This window comes from Cynocephalus volans, chromosome 1, assembly GCF_027409185.1.
Source record: "Cynocephalus volans isolate mCynVol1 chromosome 1, mCynVol1.pri, whole genome shotgun sequence".
NCBI classification, from domain to species: domain Eukaryota; kingdom Metazoa; phylum Chordata; class Mammalia; order Dermoptera; family Cynocephalidae; genus Cynocephalus; species Cynocephalus volans.
The window spans coordinates 176,593,796-176,617,284 of NC_084460.1; the positions used below are offsets into that span (position 1 = coordinate 176,593,796).

General features: G+C 38.4%; 1 protein-coding gene across 9 annotated transcripts in view; it reads right to left on the reverse strand.

The window, feature by feature from the left end:
- The window catches only part of GRIK1 (glutamate ionotropic receptor kainate type subunit 1), a 394,762-nt gene that overhangs the window by 88,248 nt on the left and 283,025 nt on the right, over positions 1 to 23,489 (reverse strand). For all 9 annotated transcript variants that reach the window (XM_063090144.1, XM_063090140.1, XM_063090129.1 and 6 more), the window contains one exon: positions 20,132 to 20,275. In XM_063090144.1, the coding sequence (XP_062946214.1) occupies positions 20,132 to 20,275 (144 nt within the window). The remainder of the gene's footprint in view (positions 1 to 20,131; positions 20,276 to 23,489) is intronic.

Below are 23,489 nucleotides of genomic sequence, written 5' to 3' on the forward strand. Positions count from 1 at the left end.
GATTGATATCAGTGTTTGCACCATGAATTTTTTTATATGTTGGTGAGCACACTCTTTCTAGTCTGGGAATTCTGAAGAACAATACAATTTTACTAAATGAATTACCCAGCATATTTTCAGTATGAACCTTTGGCAAAGAGTCTTTCTTTTTGTACTAAGTGCCTACAAAATGGGTTTCATTAGCAAAGCAGTGTTTAAAAACAAACACTGCATATTAAAGTGGCTATCAAGTCACATTTCAGAAGTTCTGCAGCCGTAAGAGGGCTTACTCCAAAACTTATTGCTCAAATTCAAAGGGGAAAAAATTGGAGTTATGAGATGCAAATATTTTCAGAGGCAAACACATGGTTTAAATAAACCCTCTGCCTAGGCACCCCACTGCTTTTCCCACACAGAAGGCAAGAGTCTGCACCAATGTGACCAGGGAGGTGGTTCACAACAGCTGCCACTGCATCTTCTACCACTGTAAAGATGGCTTGCCACCACAGTAGCAGCCATAACCACCATGCAGGTGGCCCACTGCATATTTGACTGCATTGACACAGGGAGAGTCACTAGAGGAAACTAGAGAAGTCTATCTCCTCAAAGTCCACTCCAGAATAATAAAAGAAGCGACTGATCTACCAGATGTCCAGAAATCAATGTAGAGATACTAGAAATATGAAAAAAAAGAAAGAAAATATGACACCACCAAGTAAATGTAGTAATTCTCAAGTACCAGACCCTACAGAACAGGAAATCCTTGAAATAACTGCAAAAGAATTCTGAGTAACTATCTTAAGGAAACACATTGAGATAAAAGAAGACTCAGGCAACACAATAAAATGAGAATAAAAATATCCAAGATATGAAGGAGGACATTTACAAAGAGATTAATACCTTAAACAAAGAATGTAGCAGAACTAATGGAATTGAAGAACTCATTCAGTGAAATAAAAAACACAACTGAGAGCTTATGCAGCAGATTAATCAGAAGAAAGAATTTCTGATCTCTGAGATGGTCTTTGTGAAATAACCCATGCAGACAAAAAAAAAAAAAAAAGAAAAGGGAATTTAAAAAAGTGAAGAAAGTCTAAGAGAGCTAGCAGGCAACCTCACACACTCACACACACAAAAATCTGAATCATGAGTGTTCCAGAAGGCGAGGAGAAAGGAAAAGGCATTGAAAATATATTCAATGAAATAACAATGGAAAACTTCCCACATATAGGGAGAGACATAGAACTTCAGATCCAGGAAGCTCAAAGATCCGCAAACAGATTCAATCCAAAAAGATCCTCTCAAAGACACATTATAGTCAAACTGGCAAAACTCAAAAACAAGGAGAGAATCCTAAAAGCAGCAAGAAAAAAGTGTCCAGTCACTTATAAGTGAGACCTCATCAGACTAAAAGCAGACTTCTCAAATAAAACTCTACAGGCAAGAAAAAAATGGGATGATATATTCAAAATACTAAAAGAAACAAAGAAAGAAACAAACAAACCTGCCATCCAATAATACTATACTCAGCAAGGCTATCCCTCAGAAATGAGAGAAATAGTGTATTTCACAGACAAACAAACACTGTAGGAGTTCATCACCACACAACCAACCCTGCAAGAAATTTTCAAGGGACTCTTTTGTCTGGAATCTGCAATACAATAATCACTATCATGAATAGATGAGAAGGAACAAAACCTACTGGTAAAACACAAATACAAACGAGAAAAAAAAGAAACTAAATCCTACCACCTCAAAAAACCCCCCACAAACATTGAAGACAAATAGTAAAAGGAGAAGAAAGGAACAAAAGACATTTAAAACATCTAAACAAAAAGCAATAACATGGCAGGAGTAAGACAGTACCTCTTAATAACAACCCTAAATGTAAATATGTAAATAGATTAAACTCCCTGCTCAAAAGACACAGACTGATGGATTGGATAAAAAAGCTAGACCCAACTACATGCTGTCTTCAAAAGACTCACCTCACCTGTAGAAATGCACACAGACTAATAGAGAAGGGATGGAAAGCAATAGACCTAAACACAATAATAGTGAGGGACAGAAACAACCCTCTCTCCAGAAGAACAACAGATCTTCCAGGCAACAAATCAACAGAGAAATGCAAAATTTATACTTTAGACCAGTTGGACCTTCCAGGTATCGATAGAACATTTCATCCAACAACTACAGGATATATAATCTTTTCATCAGCACATGGAACATTCTCCAGGATAGACCACATGTTAGGTCACAAAACCAGTCTCACTAACTTTAAAAAACTTGAAATCATCTTAAATATCTTTTCAGACTACAATAAATGAAAATTAGAAATTAATAATAAGAAAAACTCAGGACACTATACAAATACCTGGAAATTAAATAACAGGCTTCTGAATGGCCTATGGGTCCAAGAAGAAATTAAACAAGAAATCCAAAAATTTCTTGAAACCAACAAAAATAAAGACACATCATGTCAAAACCTGTGGGATACTGCAAAAGCAATACTAAGAGGGAATTTTATCATGATGAACACTTACATCAAAAGAATAGAAAGATTTCAAATAAAGAACTTAATGTGACACCTCAAAGAACTAGAAAAACAATAACAATCCAATCTCAAAGTTAGTAGATGGAAAGAAATAATTAAGATCAGAGCAGAACTAAATGATATAGAGACCCAAAAAGTGATACAAAAGATCAATGAAACAGGAAGTTGGTTTTTCAAGAAGATAAACAGACTAATGATTAGCTAGGTTAACAAAAAAAAAAAAAAAAAAAAAAAAAAAAAAAAAACAGAGAGAGAAAGAAGACCCAAATGACAAAAATCAGAAATGAAAAGGGAGACATTACAACTGATACCACAGAAATATAAAGAATCATTACAGGCTGTTACAAACAACTGTGTGCCCCAAAATTTGAAAACCTGGAGGAAATGGATAAACTTTTGGACACATACAAACTTCCAAGATGGAACCAAGAAGAAATAGAAAACCTGGACTGACCAATAACAAACAATGAGATTGAAGCAGTAATCAGCAGTCTCTCAACAAAGAAAAGCCAAGTACTGGATGGCTTTACTGCTAAATTAAGCTTTACTGCTTTAAAGAAGAATTAATACCAATTCTCTTCAAACTATTCCAAAAAGTGGAAACAGAGGCCATTCTCCTAAACTCATTCTCTGAGGCCAGCATAACCCTGATACCAAAATCTGAAAGATAAAACAAAACCCGAAAACTACAGGCCAATGTCTCTGATGAACATAGATGCAAAAATCCTCAACAAAATACTAGCAATCAGAATACAGCAACATATCACAAAAATTATACACCATGATCAAATAGGATTCATCCCAGGGAGACAAGGCTGTTTCAACACATGCAAGTCAATAAATGTGATACAACACATTGATAAAATCAAGGACAAAAACCATATGATTATTTCAACAGATGAAGAAAAAGCATTCAACAAAATTCAACATTACTTCACGATAAAGCCTCTCAGCAAATTAGGTATAGAAGGAAATATCTCAACACAATAAAAGCCTCATATGACAAACCCACTGACAGTATCATCCTGAAAGAACAGGAACAAGACAAGGATGCCTACTATCACCTCTTCTATTTAACATAGTATTGGAAGTATTAGCCAGAGTAATCAAGCAAGAGAAAGAAATAAAGGGCATCCAGATTGGAAAAGATGAAGTCATACTGTCCCTGTTTGCAGACAACATTATCCTATATATAGAAAAACCTAAAGATTCTACCCAAAAACTTTAAAATCTCTTAGAGTTGATTAACAATTTCAATAATGTTGCAAGATACAAAATCAATGCCCCCAAATCAATGGCATTTATATTATTCAATAACAAACTAGCAGAAAAAGAAATAAAGAAAGCCCATTTACAATATTCCCACCCCCCCCCTGCCAAAAAAATATCTGGGATCAATTTAACCAAGGAGGAGAAAAATCTCTACACTGAGAACTATAAATCAGTACTGAAGGAAATTAAAGATGACATGAAAATATGGAAAGATATTCCATGCTCTTGGATTGGAAGAATCATCATTGTGAAAATGTCCATATTACCCAAAGGGATCTACAGATTTGGTTCGATCTCCATCAAAACACCAATGGCATTCTTCACAGAAATAGAAAAAACAACCCTAACATTCATATGGAACAACAAAAGACCCCAAATAGCCAAAGCAATCCTGAGCAAAAAATAAATAAATAAAGCTGAAGGCATAACACTCCCTGACTTCAAATCATACTACCAAGCTACAGTAACCCAAACAGCATGGTACTGGTATAAAAATAGACACTCAGACCAATGGAACAGATTAGAAAATCCAGAAATCAACCTACATTCTTAACAGCCAATTGATCTTTGACAAAGTCACCAAGAACATACCTTGAGGAAAAGACTGCCTCTTCAATAAATGGTGCTGGGAAAATTGGACATTCATATGCACAAGAAGGAAACTAGACTTGCACCTCTTGTCATATGCCAAAATCAATTCAAAATGGATTAAAGACTTAAGTATAAGACATGAAACAATAAAACTACAAAAGGAAAACATAGGGGAAACACTTTAGGAAGTAGGGTTGTGCAAAAACTTTATGAATAAGACCCCCAAAGCACAAGCAACTAAAGAAAAAATAAACAAATGGGATTATATCAAACTAAAAAGCTTCTGCACAGCATTGGAAATCATCAACAGAGCAGAAAGATACCCTACAGAATGGGAGAAAACATTTGTAAACTATACATCTGACAAGGGATTAATAACTAGAATATACAAGGAACTCAACTTCACAGTAAAAAAACAAATAACCCAATTAAAAAATGAGCAAAGGAGAGGAACAGACATTTTTCAAAGGAAGACATACAAGTGGTCAACAGGTACTTGAAAAAATGCTCAACATCACTAATCATCAGGGAAATGCAAATTAAAATCACATTGAGATATCATCTCACTCCAGTTAGACTGGCTATAATCAAAAAGACTGAGAATAACAAATGCTGGTGAGGATGTTGAGAAAGGGGAACTTTGCTACACTGTTTGTGAGATTGTAAATTAGTACAGCCACTATGGAAACAGTATGGAGGTTTCTCAAACAACTGCAGGTAGATCTACCATATGATCCAGCAATCCCACTTGTGGATATATACCCAAAGGAATGGAAATCATCATGTTGAAGGGATACCTACACTCCCATGTTCATCACAGCTCTTTTTACAATAGTCAAGATGTGGAAGTAGCCTAAATGTCCATTGATGGATGACTGGGTAAGGAAAATGTGGTATATATACACAGGGAATACTGCTCAGCCATGAAAAAGAGTGAAATTCTGCCATTTGCAGCAACATGGATGAGCTTGCAGAAAATTGTGTTAAGTGAAATAAGCCAGACACAGACGGAAAAATACTGCATGTGCTCAGCCATAAGTGGAAGCTAAGAGAGAAAGAAGTGAGGAAAGAAAGACCACATTGGTGCATTGGACTTGCAGAAGGAGAGAAGAAACCGAGGGTTGCTGGCGAAAGGGTGAAGGTTGGGTGGTGGACATGGAGAATAATTGAAATCTGAGGTGGTAGCCATGCTGATAGCATTGATATGATCATCACCTCTTGGGCACAGGTACTGACAATCAACCTCTGTGCCCCATGAATATGTATAATTAATAATAAATAAATAAATAAACCCTCTGTGTTTTTGTAGGGGGCGACTTGTTAACTCTCTAATATACTTCATAGGTCTTATGTTAACTATGTTTACTATTATCTTAACTATTTGTATTATAACTATTATTATGTATTTATGCATAATAACTATGTGTTATGCTAGCTGTTCATGTTAGAAATCTCTTTCCATATTGATTGTTAATTCTTTGGTAGTGGAAAATATTTTACTTAGTTTTTAATTCCATTAGCTGCATTTGATAGGTATCCATAATATTTGTGGAAGGTATGATTGAATAAAGTAGCCCTTCCAAAATGTACACATTTTTAAGTAGTGAGATAAAAGTAGAGGGAAGGTACCAAGATCTAGGGAATTAGGATGTGCTTCCTACTGGCCATCACACTTAGGAAAGGCTACAGGATTAAAAGGCAGGAGCCACAAATCTCTGCACCATTCCCCATTCCCTCATGTCCTTTCCTCTCCTCCTGGGAAGATTTGGACAAGCACACTCTACAACTGCAAATCAAAGAGGTGAAATCATGTGACCTGTTCAAGGCCATGGCTAGTATGGTAGTAGGATTGGAGGTGCAGACAGACTTGGTTTACTGGCACCCCCAGATCTTTTACATCTGAATTCATCTATAAGGAGATTTTTCTTGGAATTTTGAAGGCCTTCCAAGTTTAGGAATTCCCTATTGGGTTGTGAATGTGCACATGAGGAGTGACACCTTTAACCACTTATTGACTCATTAAACAATACAGGGATTCATTCAATTAATAAACTTTCATTTTGATAACTAAGAATAAGATGAAGATGCCAAGGTACCCTTGGAGAATAGGAAGAATGTATCTTACAGATTTCAGAAATTTGTCTATACTTGCTCTGACTCTTGAATAGAAGACATAACAGGTGCAATGAATAGAAGACTTAACAGGTGCAATTCATCTTGGTGTTATTTCATTTGTTTTTAATTAAAGGGGCTCACTCTATATCTATTGTATAAACACAGCCCTGATGGACTAACTGTACAATTACTGTCACACTCAGGTCCCCAGAGTATGATACAGTGACAAATACCTCAAATTCACCCTCTGTCTAAGTAATATAATCTATGTCCAGTCACCCATAATTTTAAGCCAGTTCTAAGAAAGGCTATTTAAAAACAAATCTGAAGTATATATAATAATGGTGAAGCAAATAAACATTAAGCAAAAGAAGAAATGATAAACATAACCTTTAGACCACATAACTTCCTAGGAGGTCAGCTATTTCAGGAAATGAAATGATGCACTTATCATATTCTCATCTGTTCAATATATAATTATTTTAACTGTTATGTGTGTTGATTATAGCCCATTATCTTGCAATAGCAGCTTGCATGGATCACTGCATAATTAAAAAATATAATGGATTTTCTTGCCAATATTTGATTTCTATCTCTAACTCTGCTTACTTTAAATATATCTATGCCATGCACTCTGGGTAAACTGGTTTTTATTTCCTAAGGATTTATCTTAGATTATGCACCTAGATTTTTTTTTTACATAGACTAGTTCATATGGTGGCTTGTTTTCTGAAATGGAATAAATTAGCTTCTGTACATGCAAATCCACTAAATGGGCAGGATCACAAATCTGAGACATTCATATAGGTGAAGTGGGTGGGAATAGGGCATTTGCACAATTATCTAGATGATGTGGTCAATAAAACCTGGAAATGAGATCATTCGGTTTTGAATTACTCAAATTTCTTTGATTACATTAACCAGATAATTGCCTTTGTTGCACAGATGCTTATTATTATAACTAATCAATGTTATTTACATATGAAGATAAAAATGTGGATCCCACATGGGTTGAATTCATATCTTGGTCTAGTTAGCCTGGTAGGGTTAGATGTTGTATTTAAAGAAACATTTATTTATTTAGTCACAAAGTTTATTGAGCACCTGCTGTATGCAGGAAGAGATCTAGGCACTGGATTAATAAAATAAATATGGTAGTTCTTATTTCCAAGAAACGCAGTGCATACTGTGTAGGTAGACACATGGGAACATATTTATGGTACAATGATATAAACTCAATAGTAAAGATATACACAGAGTGTTTTCAGAGGACTGAGGAAAGGGAAAATGTGTGCATGGGGATGTTGTTTGAAAAAGCTTTCTTGAAAATGTGATGCCTGAGCTGAGCTGTTAAGTGTAGTCTGAAGTAGTAAGAAGAGGAAGTGGCAGAAAGGGCATTCCTCATAGAGGGGACAAAGTGGGCAGCAGCCAAGGTCAACACTGAGGAAAAGTCATAATGCCTCGTCCTGTGATTTTGGAGAAAGAGAATGAGTGTGAAAGAAGTTTGCTAATGGGTTGTTGGAAATTGAAGGTGATCACACTCATTGGATTAAATTTTCTCAAATATGTTGGAAGTAAGCTTTGAATAAAGGTAGTAGATGTTGAAATCTGGCTTGGTGGAAGTGATAAAGATATGGAATAATTGCTGAGGGGAATAGAAGGAATAAGTGGAGACAGGCAAGGAAAAGGATTGAGAGGTGGCCCTGAGAGCCTCGCTACTGTTGGACACCATGGATTCGCCATGAGGCCAAACTGCAAGGATATAGGATTTTTGAGCTCCATCTTTGCCACCTGGGCATAGGGGAAGAGAAGGCACATTACAGTATTGATCTACCATTGGAATTTTCTTAGGTCAGTGTAGCACAGAAATGGGGTGAAAGGAATTAAGGGTATTGGTGAAAGAGCATTTAGGATGATCAACAATGGGATCTAGATTGTTTTGAAAAAAAAAAAAGAGAGAGACCAAGAGGAGGTGAATAGACATGAATAAAATAGAGGAAACATGAGGCTGGGGTCTCCATAAAATAACAGAAAAGTATAGTGGAGAGTGATTTGACAATATCTTCTTGTGGCAGCCAGAATTCCCAGCTGAACTCCAGCGATGCATGCCCTTTATAATTTTCTCCCCTTGAGCGTGAGCAGAACCTGAGAATATGATGGAAGCCATTTTGTTGATTATGGCAAAGATGAAGGGATTTTTGCAGATAAAATTAGGTGTCTCTAATCAGTTGATTTTGATTTAATAAAAAGTAAGATCATCCTGAGTGGGCCTGACGTAATCAAAAGAGTCTTTTGAAAGGGGGTTTAAAAGACAGAGACTTGGGCCGACCCCGTGGCTCACTCGGGAGAGTACGGTGCTGGGAACGCTGCGGGTTCGGATCCTATATAGGGATGGCCGGTGCGCTCACTGGCTGAGCGTGGTGTGGGCGACACTAAGCCAAGGGTTGCAATCCCCTTACCAGTCACAAAAAAAAAAAAAAAAGACAGAGACTTGCTCTCTTCTGGTCTTAAAGAAGAAAGCTGCCATGAATTCTGCAGCTTTAAGAAATGAATTCTTCCAACAACCACGTGAGCATGGAGGAGGACTTTGAGACTTAGATGAGAATGCAGCAGTCCCAGCTATCAACTGTTTTAGTTTTCTGATACCCTGAACAGGGGACCCAGCTAAAGCTTGCCCAGACTTCTGATCTACAGAAACCATGAGATAATAAATGGATGTTTTTTAAAGCTCCCTGGTTTACAGTAATTGTTTATGCAGCAATAAGAAATTATTATACTGGTGAAGTAGAAAATGCACACAAGCCAGCAATTCTATTCCTAAGTATATAATCTAAAGCTGTGGTGGTGCTACAGACTGAATGTTTGTGTCCTCTCAAATTTATATTTTAAAGCCCTAACCCCTCAATATGATGGTATTAGAAGGTAAGGTCTTGGTGAGGTAATTAAGTTTAGATGAGGTCATGAGGATGAGCCCTCATGACGAGATTATTGTCTTTATAAGAAAAGGAAGAGACACCAGAGTTTCCTTTCTCTGCCATGTGAGCACACAATGGGAAGACAGCCATTTGCAAGTCTGGAAGAAGGTCTTTCAATAATGATGGCACCTTGATCTTGGACTTCTCAGACTCCAGAACTGTGAAAAACAAGTATCTGTTATCTAAGCCACCCAGTCTGTATTAGTTTATTATAGCAGCCCAAGCTGACTAAGACAGCTGCTCAGTGTGATAGCAACATGCCACATGTGGTTGCTGAGCACTTGAAATGTGGCTAATCAGAGTTATGATGTACTGTGAGTTTAAAATACATACTGGATTTAAAAGACTAATGAAAAAAAGTAAAATAACTCATGAATAATTTTTATATTGATTCCATGTTGAAATGACAATATTTTGCACATATTGGGTTAAATAAAATATATCAATAAAATTAATTTTACCTTTTTTTTAAGCCTTTTTAGTGTATCTACTAGAAAATCTAATATACATGTGACTCACATTATATTTTTATTGGACAGTGTGACATTGCTGCTCTAGAGCAAATCTCGCATTTGTACATAAGATACTATTACTTAGAGGTTCATTACAGCATTGTTTGGATGTGAAAAAAGAAAAAGAAGAGGCCAAAATATCCTTTCATAGATGAATGGCTAAGTACACTAAAGTTTATTTAATGTATAAGTTATTCCCTCTACTTGGATCCTTAACCCTCTGAATATTTGCATGCCCTGATCCAGCTTTTCTTTTACGGATTTACTCAAGTTTCACATTATCTGTAAGATGATTTATAACTACCCTATATAATATAGCATTGCCCATTTCTCTTTTCAAAAACTACTGCATGCCCTACCCTCTTCTGAGCTTTGTTTCTTTTTGATGATCCTTATCATCTAAAACACTATATTTCCTTTTATTTATGTCTGATTTCCCTGGCTAGAGTATAAATTCCATGAGAATGTGAACTTTGTTTTGATCTGTATTGCATTCTTGGTGTCTAATATAGTGTCTGCCACATGCTAGGCATTTAGTAAATATTTGTCAAATAAATGCATTATAAAATACTAGATTTCTATGAAAATGAATAAACTAGATAAATTATAAATATGCATCAACTTAGATATATTTCAAAACTTAAGATTGATTGGAAAAGCAAATTGCTGAATAAAATACATATAGACACAAATACACACACAAATATACAGACACAAATTGCTTAATGAAATATATGTAGACACAAATATATATATACTCACACAAAACATATACACCCACACATCCCTCCATATATATGTCTATATGTAAAGTGACATTCATTTAAGTAAATTAAACACATACATGACAGACTGTGTTATTGAAAGAAATTTCTTTAATCAATATGGGGTGGAACCAGCACATGAATAAGCTGAATGGAAGGACGAGGATCATTGACATGAGTCACTGATGCTATCTTGTGAATATGAACATTATTTAGAATCATGTAAACTAAGGAGTGTTTGGCAGAACCTCTCATTCTATGCCAACACCTTCTTTCAACATTTCTGACAGGCGAAGTTCACCTGGCCACTGATTGAATATTTTATGGACAGGTATTTAAGCAACTTAGTTATTGCTATGGTTTGACTGTTTTTGTCCTCTCCAAAATTCATTTTGAAACTTAATCCCTAATGCAACAGTAAGAGGTGTGGCCTTTGGGAGGTGATTAGGTAACAAAACCTCTTCTCTCATGAATGGGATTAGGGACCTTGTAAAAGGACTAGCAGAACTAGTTTAGCTCTTTTTGCCCTTTCACTCTTCTTCCATGTGAGGATGCAGCAAGAAGGTCCTCACAAATCACTAAATGCAGTGCCTTGCTCTTGGACTTCCCAGCCTCCAGAACCATAAGATCCCAGTCTCAGGTATTTTGTTACAGCAGCACAAATAGACTAAGAGTTATATATATGACAATGCACAAAATTGGTAAAAACTATAAACTATGAAAGTTTAGAACTGATTTTTTTTTTCTGTTCAGAGTTCCATAGGGAATTGAGGGAAGGACCTGAAAGCCCACTCTTCCTTTAGGTCTAAGTGCCCTAAAGTGAGAGGGTGTGGGATATACGTTTATCTTTTACACAGTGCAGACTAGGTGGTGATGCTGGTGAAAGAGAAGTCAGAATGCAGGTATTTTCAAGAGGGGCAGAATGAGAAATATAAATAGAAGTTTTTCCAAATAGTAGAAATTCAATCAAGTTTGCTTCCAGATCCAATGTCATCAAATTAATCCAAGAGACAGCATGTCCTGGCAATCAAAATCAAATAGCATGCAATACCAGGAAGTGCTACTCAGTGGAGTCACAGTAGGATAACAATATGTCAGAACTTATGTTTCTCTAGGGACTTTAATTTTTTTTTCAGTACTGTAATTTTTCACCTTTATCCCATACAAAACAAAACAAACAAACAATCAAACAAACAAAACCACTCAATACTGATCTACTAAGTAAAAGTCCAAATAAATATTAAGGCATATGTATAGGTGCCTCTGAAAAATTTTATAATTTACTCTCTGATTTTTAAAAGGTTGAAAATATTAGATTTATATATTCAAATTTGTAATCTTCATTCCATTAAAATAAAACCAATAAATTACATTTTCATAGCAAAACAGTGGCAGAAAACTGCCCATATTTTATATTGCTTATAGTGACATCCCGTATATATTGGTATTTGGAAATAATTATTCATTCCTACACAGTAAATTTACCTGGAGCAGATCAGTTAGGAACTATGTACATAGTTTAAAATTAAGTGTTATTTTAGCAAATTTTATTTAGAGTTTGCTAAGTTTTAACTTCCTTGGTTTGGTTCAACAAGCATATTTTAATTGCCTGCCATGTACAGATACAGTCCTCTGAGGATGCAAAGATAAATTGATTTTGTCCCTGTCCCAGGGAAAGATCTTATGGTGCCTGAATGAAACCTGTGAAGTGCTAACATAGAAATGTGCCAGATCTATGGAGTCTAATGGAGGACACATCCTCAAATAGAGGTTTGGGAGAGGCTTGCTGGAAAAAATGAATTATGAGTTAGAGTTAGCTTGAGCAAAAAAATAGGAGGCAGAGCTTTCTAGGCTGAAAGGAATATGACAAAAGGAATGTTATTAGGCAGGTTTTAGGAATATAGAAATCCATCCATCTCCACTATGTATGGAAAAGTGTGGTGGACACAGGATACAAGTACATGTTTGTGTTTCTAGAGGGGCGATATCTGCTATGCATTTAAGTACATCACTTTGCTTATATGTGGACAACAGTTATAAAAGGACTGAGAGTCAAGATATAGAGCTCAGATAGAGGCTGTTTTAATAGGGAAGTGAAAAATGATGAGGGCCGTAGGCAAGGAAAGTTGCTAGAGCATATCTAGGACAGGAAGTTGACAGGACTTAATCAGATTTGCGTGCTGAGGAGATGCAGAAATGCCAGACAACCCATAGAGGTCTGGTTTGAGTGGCATGCTCTATGTGACTATAATGTTTTGACTGAGGTACAAATATGATAGATTCTAGGATATTTGAGTGGGTGGGTAGACACTCTCAAGTTCCTGGTGCATTGGGTACAAAGAAGTGCTCCACAGAGACCGTTCTTGAGCTCATGGACCCAACCATGAGATCAAGCATATGTGAAAGAGGTCACATGAATGGTAGAGGTGATGGCTAAAGAGAATTCTCTGGGGAGAGCTGTTGTTTCTCTGTGAGTCCACACTCCCCTGTCTTTGGGATGTCACTTTCTAACCCATCCCTACTGAGCAGAGCTTCCACGGGGCCACTCAGAGAAATCCAAAATAGTTACACTGCAGTTGGAGATGCAAAGGACCTATGGCGAATCCACATGTGAGAAAGCCAAGGACTATGGACTGTGGTGTGACTCCTAAGTGACAGAAGAGGGCTGGACAAGAGTGGACCTATTCATTTGCTAGCTGACCAGGAAAAGTTTGCTTCATCATGATTAGAGGCACTCCCAGAATTTCCAGGGAAGGGATGAATGGGTGTTTCCTGTGCACCAGATTTGGATCCAGAGCACCTCGGTGGGAATGTCCTGGGTTATAGTCAATGGAAGTGTCCAGAGGGACCAGGAGGTGTCTGCAGAAAGAGTACGAGGTGAACTTCTAGATGTCAAGATTCTGAGGAAGCAGTGCAAGCTTCCACTGAAGTAGGGATCCATTGGTGTGGGTCAAAGAAACATCAGGAGAGATGGACCATCAGCAACTCAGAGAGTCTCTGGGCTCACTGAGACACCAGCTTATACTCTCTGCTAAGCCCAGAAAGCACAGAGCAGCCCAGCCAAGTGAGAACTGCCCTGTCTTCTTTTCAGCTGAGTAGAAGGTACAACAGCCAAAGGAGTGGGGAGAAAGTGAGCAGGGAAAGAAGAAAGAGAAGCCACTCATGCCCCCACCCCCACTTCTCTAGAGTCTTCCACCAGGCGTGAGCTCAGAGAGGGGAGGAGAAATTTGATGTTAAATCAAGTTGGACTTTCAATTAAAATTTTACACTAAATATTCTAATCACTAAGTTGAGGCTGTTCTTCAACATAAGGGAGTCTAGGACTGTCGTTACCTTAAGTAAACCAAAAAGTCATGGAATCTGCATGAAAGATGGGAGCAAAAATAAATTGGTTTTGCTGTCTTGGAATTTGTGTATGTTGATGTGCCAGTTGCACCATCATTAATTGAAAATGGCAAGAATAGATTTAATAGATAAAATAATACATTCTCTTCAGGAATTTGTTGATATGGGGATGGCAGCAAAATATTGAAGTGGAAATTTCCAGCAGGAAGGTGACTGGACAAGTTGAAACTTACGAGAGAATTTAGAGTTGTACTCAAAGAAATATTTGTATATTTCTATTGAACAAAACCCTTTCCTTTTAGCTTTTATGACATGATCACTTCTAAACCCCGGTATCTGCAATTCCTTCTTGAATAATCTTTGTGGATTTATCTACATCAATCAGACCTACATAGAGCTACCAAGATAAACAAAATGAAACATCATTTTGTCTGTGCCTTAAGTACAGTGGCTTCCTATCAATTATCAATCAAATTTGAATTTATCAGCTCAGCAGGCAATTTCCCACTGTCCTTCCATATTTACTGAAATGTATTTCTCACCAATTCCACACGGGACCACTCTATCCGGGCCCCATAGGTCTCCTTATGCTTCATTTATACTTTTACTGTTCACCGTATTAGAAGGCTTTTTCAACCAAATTCTAATCTAAAACTCAATTTAGGCACTCTTAGTGTGGGTTTTAGGAAACCTAGGGTGTTTGTAATGTCTCTGAAATTGCAGACAAATTTGTGTGCATTTTACGGGGACCATGGATTTAAACCATTGTTTAAATCATTGTTTTAATAAAAGGTCTGTGACCCAGAAAATAATTAAGAAGCACTGACTTAACCTAACATCTCTGATTCCCTGTTCTGTACCCAGCTCACTGCTCTTCTTGGCACCTGTGATAAGTAACCATCTTTTTCCCAGATGCCTCAATGTGCTTGTTCACACCGCAGCTGCTCCCACTGATTGCTTTGCAGCCAGCTGGAACTTAATCTGGATTGAGAGCAACTATGACCACAGGCAGGAAATGCTTTGGCTGCCTCAGCCCCACATTCAGCCACCATTTCCCAGACTGGTCTGAAACATAGTTTGCCAGGGTTTTCTGGTAGCTCATGTCATGGTCCAAATGCATGTGTCACCACCGCCCCCCTCCCAACCCCAGCCAATTCATATGTTGAAATGCTAACTCCTCAGACCATTGTATTAGGAGGTGGAGTCTTTGGGCGGTAATTAGCCACACAGGCAGACTCCTTATGAAAGGATTAACATCCTTACAAAAGAGGCCTTAGAGAGATCTTTTGCCCCTTCCCCCATGTGAGGACTCAGTGAAAAGATGGAGGTCTGTGAACGGGGAAGCAGGTCCTCACCAGACACCGAATCTGCTGGAGACATGATCTTGAACTTCCCAGCCTCCAAAACTGTGAGCGGTAAATTTCTGTAGTTTATCAGCCCCTCAGTTAGTGCTATTTTGTTACAGTATCCCAAATGGACTAAGACACTCATCCTGGCTATTTATTGTCTAACGTCCTTTTGCCCTTCCTGAACAATCAGGTGTGCGGTCTGAAAGTTCCCTGGTTCCCTGGCATCACTGAACTTGGCCTGCTGTATGCTGCATGTCTGTCTCCATGGAACTCCTGAATTCCTGCTGCAAGGCTCTGCCTTCCTGTTGGGAAAATATATGAAAATGGTCAGGGCCCCTCAGATGTTCAGAATCTTGCAGAGCATTTGCTATGAATAGGTTGCGTGTGGGTGGAGTTAGTGCACCTGCACAGCACCCCCACCTTGGCTGGAGTTTACTGCCTCCAGTGGCCACCGCCCCACTAGCAGCCATGCTTTCCAATATAGGGCTTCCAAGGACCTGTTTGCCGGTTACCTAGCTCATCGACCTGCGTGTAAGGGGTCTGGTGACACAGCCAGGCATGTGAGGGGTCTGGCGACCCAGCTGGCATGTGAAGGGTTTGTGATTCAGTCTGTGGACGGGCTTGAGGGGTCTGTGAGCTTCAGACCCAGCCCTAGCTCGACAATTGGCCCAGTCAGCAGGATTACAGGCAGGTAAAAGAGCCCAATAATTGGCAGCATCAGGAGGATTCCGACATTAGCCTAGCGCTACACCTCTTTTATGCAAACAACTGATACTTTCTCCTAGACTCCCATGATAATAACAATGACACCAATAATAATATAGCAAGCATGCAGTGCTTACAATACGCTTGGCAATATATTGAATGTTTTCTATGCATTGCCTCATTTCTCCTGACTCACATGGTATACGTTAACAGAACCTCCCATTTGATGATAGCTACCCTTTCCTGAGCAACTACATGACAAACATTTTGCTAGACTGTACATGTAATGCACATAATCCCCACAAACATATGGAGTGGGCATTTTTATTCCCATTTTAGAAGAGGGAACTGAGAAACAAAGAAGCTAAATGACTAAGTTTACACAGGTAGTAAACTATGATTAAACCCCGGGATCTGTGTTCTCAATGCAAGAGTTACATAGGTTGGTCTCTTCCTAAGAACCCAGCCTTAGTCTCCCATCAGATCCTATGACCCTGGTGGACAGGCCTAGTCTAGGCCATGACTCCATCTTACCAGATTGTTTCTGGACATGATACTCATGATAGGACTGAGTGTATCCTATTGCACTTGCATTTGCTCATAGGTTGTAAGTGCGTGTGTTCTTCAGTTCCTTTGCTTGTTCATTCATTAATTTATTAATTCATTCATTTGTTCAGCATCTATTTGTTCAGCACTTACTCTCTGCCCAGCATTGTGCAAGAACTAGGGAATTGAGACTGGAAAAACACAGCTTGGAGACAGACATGCAAACACATATGACGGTCTAGCAACAGCTATAATGGAGGGGAGGAGCCTACATTTGTGAGTCAGGGCCAGCAGACAGAAGGTAGTGCTTAGGAAGAGGCGTAAAGAATGACTCAGAGGGAAATGGTATTTCAAACAGAGGTGGAAGAATTCTGTGGGAGCATGTGGCATGATGAGGGAGCCATAGTAGGTTTGGTGAGTGCTGAGGTGGGGCAGGAGGTGAAAGAGATGGTGCAGGGGATCAGGAACAAAAGCACCAGTGACTGCACATCCTGCTGAAGTGAAGGTTTTATCCTGCAATATAGGAAAGCCTCAAAAGAAGCCTGTCATTCCTCTACCACGTAGACTTTATATTAGCAGACAGCAGAAACCACATATGCTACTCTTTTAGAGGATATCCCTTATGGTGCCAAGATATTATTACTTCTATCATGGAATAATGCTTGTTGAGTGGGAATTTATAACCTCCTAATAAGTATTTGTTAGCAAATGCCCAGAGAGCTAACACTATGACATACTCAATCGTGTTTCAAATATTCTTTATTTTTCCCCTTTTTCTAGTAAGCCCCAAACACTGAAAGGTAGTCACCTTGAAAGACATGTCTGAAAGGCTTACTGATTCTGAACACTGTGTGACATTATCAGGGATTAGTACACATGCAACTACTTTGCTCGGGAAGTTTACCTCCTGTAACGAATTTGATCTTCACACCATAAATTCAATCTGCTGATTTGCTCCGTTACATTATTTCTGATTCTAGTTTTGGAACTCCTTTAGAAAGTGAGAATTACTAGAAGAAAGAACTAGGGGAACTTTCAGGAACCAAATACCTTATTTCATCTTTCCTAACAAAACCAGATACCTGCAAAGTTTTATTATGTCCTCATCCAAAGAAACACCTGCATTTTCTCTTTTGCATGTTTTAGTTCATCTCAGAATTTTCTTGGTGCCAGTCCTCCAACAGTCTGGGGCTTTGCTCTCAGTTACTCCCCATCCCATCTTCTCTGCAGGTGCCTACATCCTGCCAAAGGCAGCATATGGCATCATGACTCAGGAGACAAAAGACAGGATGAGCACAATGCTGACAGAGGCTTCTCATGCATTCCCCCCTACCCTTCCTTCACCCCCAACTGTGGAGCCTGAAAATGGGGAATTTGCTCTTTGGAGTGAATTAATACAAAATGCTTTCTTGCTCTCAATGTGGTCCCTTATCTTGGAGCTCATTATTTCTTTAAACATGCCTAAATAGGCTTGGTAATTTCACCTTCTTCTGCAACTTAAGTACAAGCAAAACGGTGCTTGGGGTGCTCTGAGTGTTTGATCCCAAGATTTCATGTGGCTTCTGCCTCTCCTTGCACTGGTGTGAAATAAAAAGAAACTGGCTGTTTTCTTGTTAAAGATCAAGTAATCACGATGGCGATTCAGGACATAACCACAATCGCTGCAGGGATGAGGCCGTGTGATGTTTTTCTATTAGGCACACTCTGTCAGATTTATGTAGCTGTCAGAAAGCATATTTCATTTCATGCCTATTTGTGATTTCTTTGTTGTTGTTGTTCTTGCTGCCAGTTTTAAATTGCTGGCAACATCCTCAGTAAACTGAGTAAGGCTGTTATTAGTGGTGCATTCCAGTGGTAAGAGAAAAGTTGTTATTTCGGATTCTTTTTTCTTTTTCTTTTTGGTGGCTGTCTGAAATGGGAAACCAAACCCTTGACCTTGGTGTTACAAGACTGTGCTCTAACCAGCTGAGCTAACCAGACAGCCCTTGGATTCTTACTATGTTCCTGCACTATTCTTCACAAGCATTTCCCTTTCTGTTTATCCTCACAATAACGCTATGAGTTAGGTCGTGGTACTCCCATTTATAGGACGAGAAAACTGAGATGCAGGGAGTTTAAGTAAGTTGCCTAGGTTATATTGCTCCTATTAGTGCAGCTAGGATTTAAACCCAAGCAGCCACTGCCAGGACTAGAATGAGGTAAAAGAGGTGCCCAGGGAACAAAGTTTAAGGAAGAACTCACTTTGAGTCCTGTGCAAGTGGAGGGTTTGCACCTGAGAGTGAGTGCTTCCTTAAATCATGCCCTAGTCCCAGCCTTGCAAGAAACCTTGCTTTGGAGCTGTGGTGCTTAACCTTATACACCCTGCCTGTCTGGTTCTCACTTTATGGTTCACAGTCAGCCTTTAATGGGGGAATAGATTGAACAGCCCAAGAGAGGGTCTGTTGCTGCTGAAGAGACCAGCAGAAATAGAGCCAAAAGCAAGTGTCTCTCCTTAGGACGCCTTCCTTGCCTTGGCTGTGCATTCTTATATTTTGCTGTTCCCTCCCCTTCTTTTCTCTTGTGGCTTTGTCTCACTCCATCCTTCTCCAGTACAGAGAGGAAAAAAAAAATACTCTTTACTTACAAGGTAAATCTCTGCATCCCCTAGAGAAAATCTTAGAGCAGCATCACAGAACATGGTGCATAGTTGGCCAGACCTGGATGCTCCCAAGAGTCTATTTCATATTGTCAAGTCCAGACATACCCTGAGGTGCATATTGGGGTCAAAGACAACCTAAGAGTACATATCTATAAGGAGTCTTGGAATCTCAGAACAGAGTCTTGAAAAGGGGAGTCAAACTGCCTTAGAGAAAAGGAAAAGGTGAGATCCTGGAACATTTGGAAAGAATTTCTCTCCCCCAAATACTCTGTACTCTTGAAAATTCTTTAGTGAGCTAGGTAGGATTTGAATGGGATTACACTTTTCTGTTTAGCTGACAAATGGCCAAATAATCACTATAACATTGAAGTAAAAAGATCCTCCTGTTTAGTCCTGTATAGCCCAAGCCTTAGGAGGCCACTCAGATTGTGGGCTGACAAGGTGAGAACTGTCTCTGGTTTTCTTTAGTGATAGACCAACCCTCCCTCTCCTGAATGAACCATGAACAAAGCACCTACAAGCTCTCATGAACATGTGGGGAGGGCCAGCAGAAGCTGGGGCCTTGGCTGAAATGAAGTAGGGTGAGTGTTATGGTCTGGTAGCCCCTTTGAACTTCACAACATCGCCCTGGAAGTTTCCTGGTAGTTCTTCTAGGCAAATTTTTGACACTGAAATCCGAGCAGATTGGTTGATGATGGCTTTTCCTCCCAACAGAACCATGTGGGAAGGACCACACCACATGGACAAATCAAACCGCACTAAGCTGGCGGGGAGAGCATCACTTGCCTCTTTGATCAGGTTCATAAATCTGGGTCCGAGGCGCCATGGCTTGTGTCGATGGCACTGGAGGGAGCTGACGGTCAGCTGGGAGGCCCGGTGGGAGGCGATGGCCACCATGTACACAGCATCATACATCAGAGCCGCTTCAGTCTGCGGAGGAAAACACACACGGCACCTTCAACCTTTGCTTACCTTCCTTTGCCTGTGCAATCACTCTCCCTGCATCCTTAGCTCCTGTTTGTCTGATTTGACTTCAAAGGCCATTTATTCTTCAGCTGAATAGTTTTCTCTAATAGCTATTTTTTCTCCAAAACAATACCTCACACTACAGAGTAAATTGGAGTCAGAGCACTGCTTTGAGTTCTTAAAAAATGAAAATAAATTTGAAAAAAGCAACTCAGATAGACTACAAAAAGCTTGATTCAGGGAACAAGTATTTCTGGAGTGTCTTCTATGTTAAGCATGGTGTTAAGATCAACTACATTGAGCTAGAAGTACTAAGCCCAAGATTTCCGTATCAGATTTTGTTATGCAGCATTTATCTATATCTATGTATCTACCTACTTACTGGTTTATATTTGGTAGAAACTGCTACAAGTAAAACTAACAGGTGATTTCCAGATAAGGACATTTGTGTCTGTCATTTCCATTTACCAAAGTCAAGGACGGTGTAGTCGTGGAATCAAATTCAACAGCAAGTTTGGGGAGACCTCTGGAGAACACACATGTGTAACTTGCTCAGAATATGCCTGCTCTTCTCATGATGTGGCTTCCTAATAGAGACTGAAAGTAGGCGTTCCTTTTTGGGGCTGGCATCTTATTCTTCCCTTTCTTGTTAAGTTTCTCTTGTTTGCCAAATTTTACATAATACGGCATTTTATAAAATATACTGCCTTGTAATTTTCTTTAGGGAAAAAAAATCTTATATTACCCTCACATTTTACTTCAGGGTTTTCATTGCAACTTCAAATACATTAGCTCATTTAAAATTCTCAACAACCCCTTCAAAGAAGCAGAACAGATAGATAAAGCTACTTATTATGTGAGAAAACTGATCTTCTGGCAGGATATTGATTTGTGGAGGGTCATACATATATATATGACTTCGAATCCTATCTATACTTTGAATCCTAATTGTTATGTGCAGTCTCTGTCACTGCATTTTCCATATATTTATTATTTGTTTTTATATCTGTTTTTTGATAAGAATGTGGGCTTCTTGAAGTCAGATGCTGCTCAAGTTCAACTTTTGGAAGCTAGCAAAGATCCTGGCATATAAAAGTTGTTTAATAAATGTTTGCTGAAAGAATTAATATTATTTTATGCCTTAAAATAAAATGCAATTTTTGTGAGAATTTTTGTGTAATCCCAAGGCTTTAAGATGTAGTTTTAAGACAAATCATTTCACTTGTGTAATTGATATATAGAAGTTAGATTGGTGTTGGTGATTGCTAAAGCTTAAAAATATTTTGATCATTCAAGACTGATATAATCCATTTTGTAGATGAGAAAGTTGAGGCTCATGGAAATTAAGTGACTGGGACAATGCTACTTTGCTAACCAGCTTCATGGTCAGGGTTTGAACCTGTGCTTGTGTGATTCTAATACCCACGTTCCTCACTACTCTGTTATATTAATTTGATTTAATTGGGGGAGAGTAATTCATTGGCAGATTGTGACTTTCTAAAATGTAATCCATAATAATAGCTGACATTTATTGAGCACTTATTATGTCAGGTGCTGTTCTAAATCCTTTGCAAACATTGAATTTGCACCATAACCTTTATTCCTTTATGGATAAAGAAATGAAGAGATTAAATGGTATCCCCAAACTAGGGGTGGGAAAACCAACCTTCAAACCTGAGAAGTTGGTGCTAGAGTTTATGCTTTTAACCATGAAGCTGTGCTTCCTCTAAACCAGGTTATTTGTCTAATAATTTAATAGTCACCATAATAGTTGAATAATGGTTAATATCCACTTAGAATTTACTATGTGCCAAGCACTATAAGCATTTTACATATGTTATCTCCTTTAACTTTTGAAATTAAATGTTTGAAATAGGTCCTGTCCCCATTTTAAAGACAAGGAAATTGAAGCTTGGAGAGGTAGAATATCTAGTAAGGTAGTAAGTGATGATTCCAACTCAGGATACAAACTCTGATTTCAGAGCTCACACCTATAGCCACTGTGCTATGCTGACCTGGACTTTTTTTTATCAGTAGAACATAGAAGAAGTAGAAGTAGAACTTCTTCACAGATTTGTATATGTATTCACCAGTTCACTGAATGATTGATTTGACAGAGAAATGTAAGGAGTTTTTCTATAAAATTAGTTTAGAAAGGAATTTGAGAAGACAAGACTGCTTCCATAGTGGGATAGATAAAAAAAATAGTTCAAAACTATAGGTCTGATCAGTACTTTTCAAATGCAAAGAAGAAATCCATTTATTCTAAAAATATGCTATCCCTTGACATAAATTGTTTTCTTGGATAGGGAAACATTTACTCTATTTTAACCAATGAATTTCTTTCCTGTTTCAGTTTTGTGCTGGAAGTGTGCTTACCAAACAGCAGCTCCCAAGTCATTTTAGGTAATAAGAATGTAATAGAAATTGGTTTATGTTTCAAATTTTCTTCTTCCAAATGTGTTTATGTTCACATTTTATATATATATAAAACTGGATAAAACCATATCGCTCAATGTCCCTAAGAAAATCTTTTTACCACAATCTGGCTCATAAAATAAGCATATAGAAAGCGAGATTCTTTTCAGTACACAATGTTTTGGTTATTACAATTTTCAGTAAAAGTTTAACTCAGCGGCTTGGGATGCTGAAACCCTGCATGTTCCAAAGAAAGGACTGATCCTTGACTGGCTCCTGGGGAATGACCTTTAAGCTCTTGAAATATCCTACCTCATAAGAGTATATTTTTATTCCTGGGGTCTTGGGCAATGCCAGATTGTTTATGCTAACAATATGATTTATAATGAATGCCTGTTTTTGTTGACCTTGGCTCTGGGCCATGCTCTATCAATTTGACCTCTGGAATAGCTGGAGACTGAGTAACTAAGGTGAGCTGTGTGAGTGCTCTATGCCAATGTGACTGACCTCCAATGAAAACACTGGACACCAAGGCTCATCTGAGCTTCCCTGGTTGGTAATATTTTATACATGTGGTCACACATCATTGCTGAGAATTTAGTTCTGTCCATGCAATTCCACTGGGAGGGGATACCTGGAAGCTCAAGCCTGGTTTCTCCTGGACTTTGCCCTTTGAGCCTTTTTCCTTTGCTAATTTCACTCTGTATTCTTTTGCTATATTAAATTGTCACTATGAGTATAAATGCTTTTCTTTTTTTCT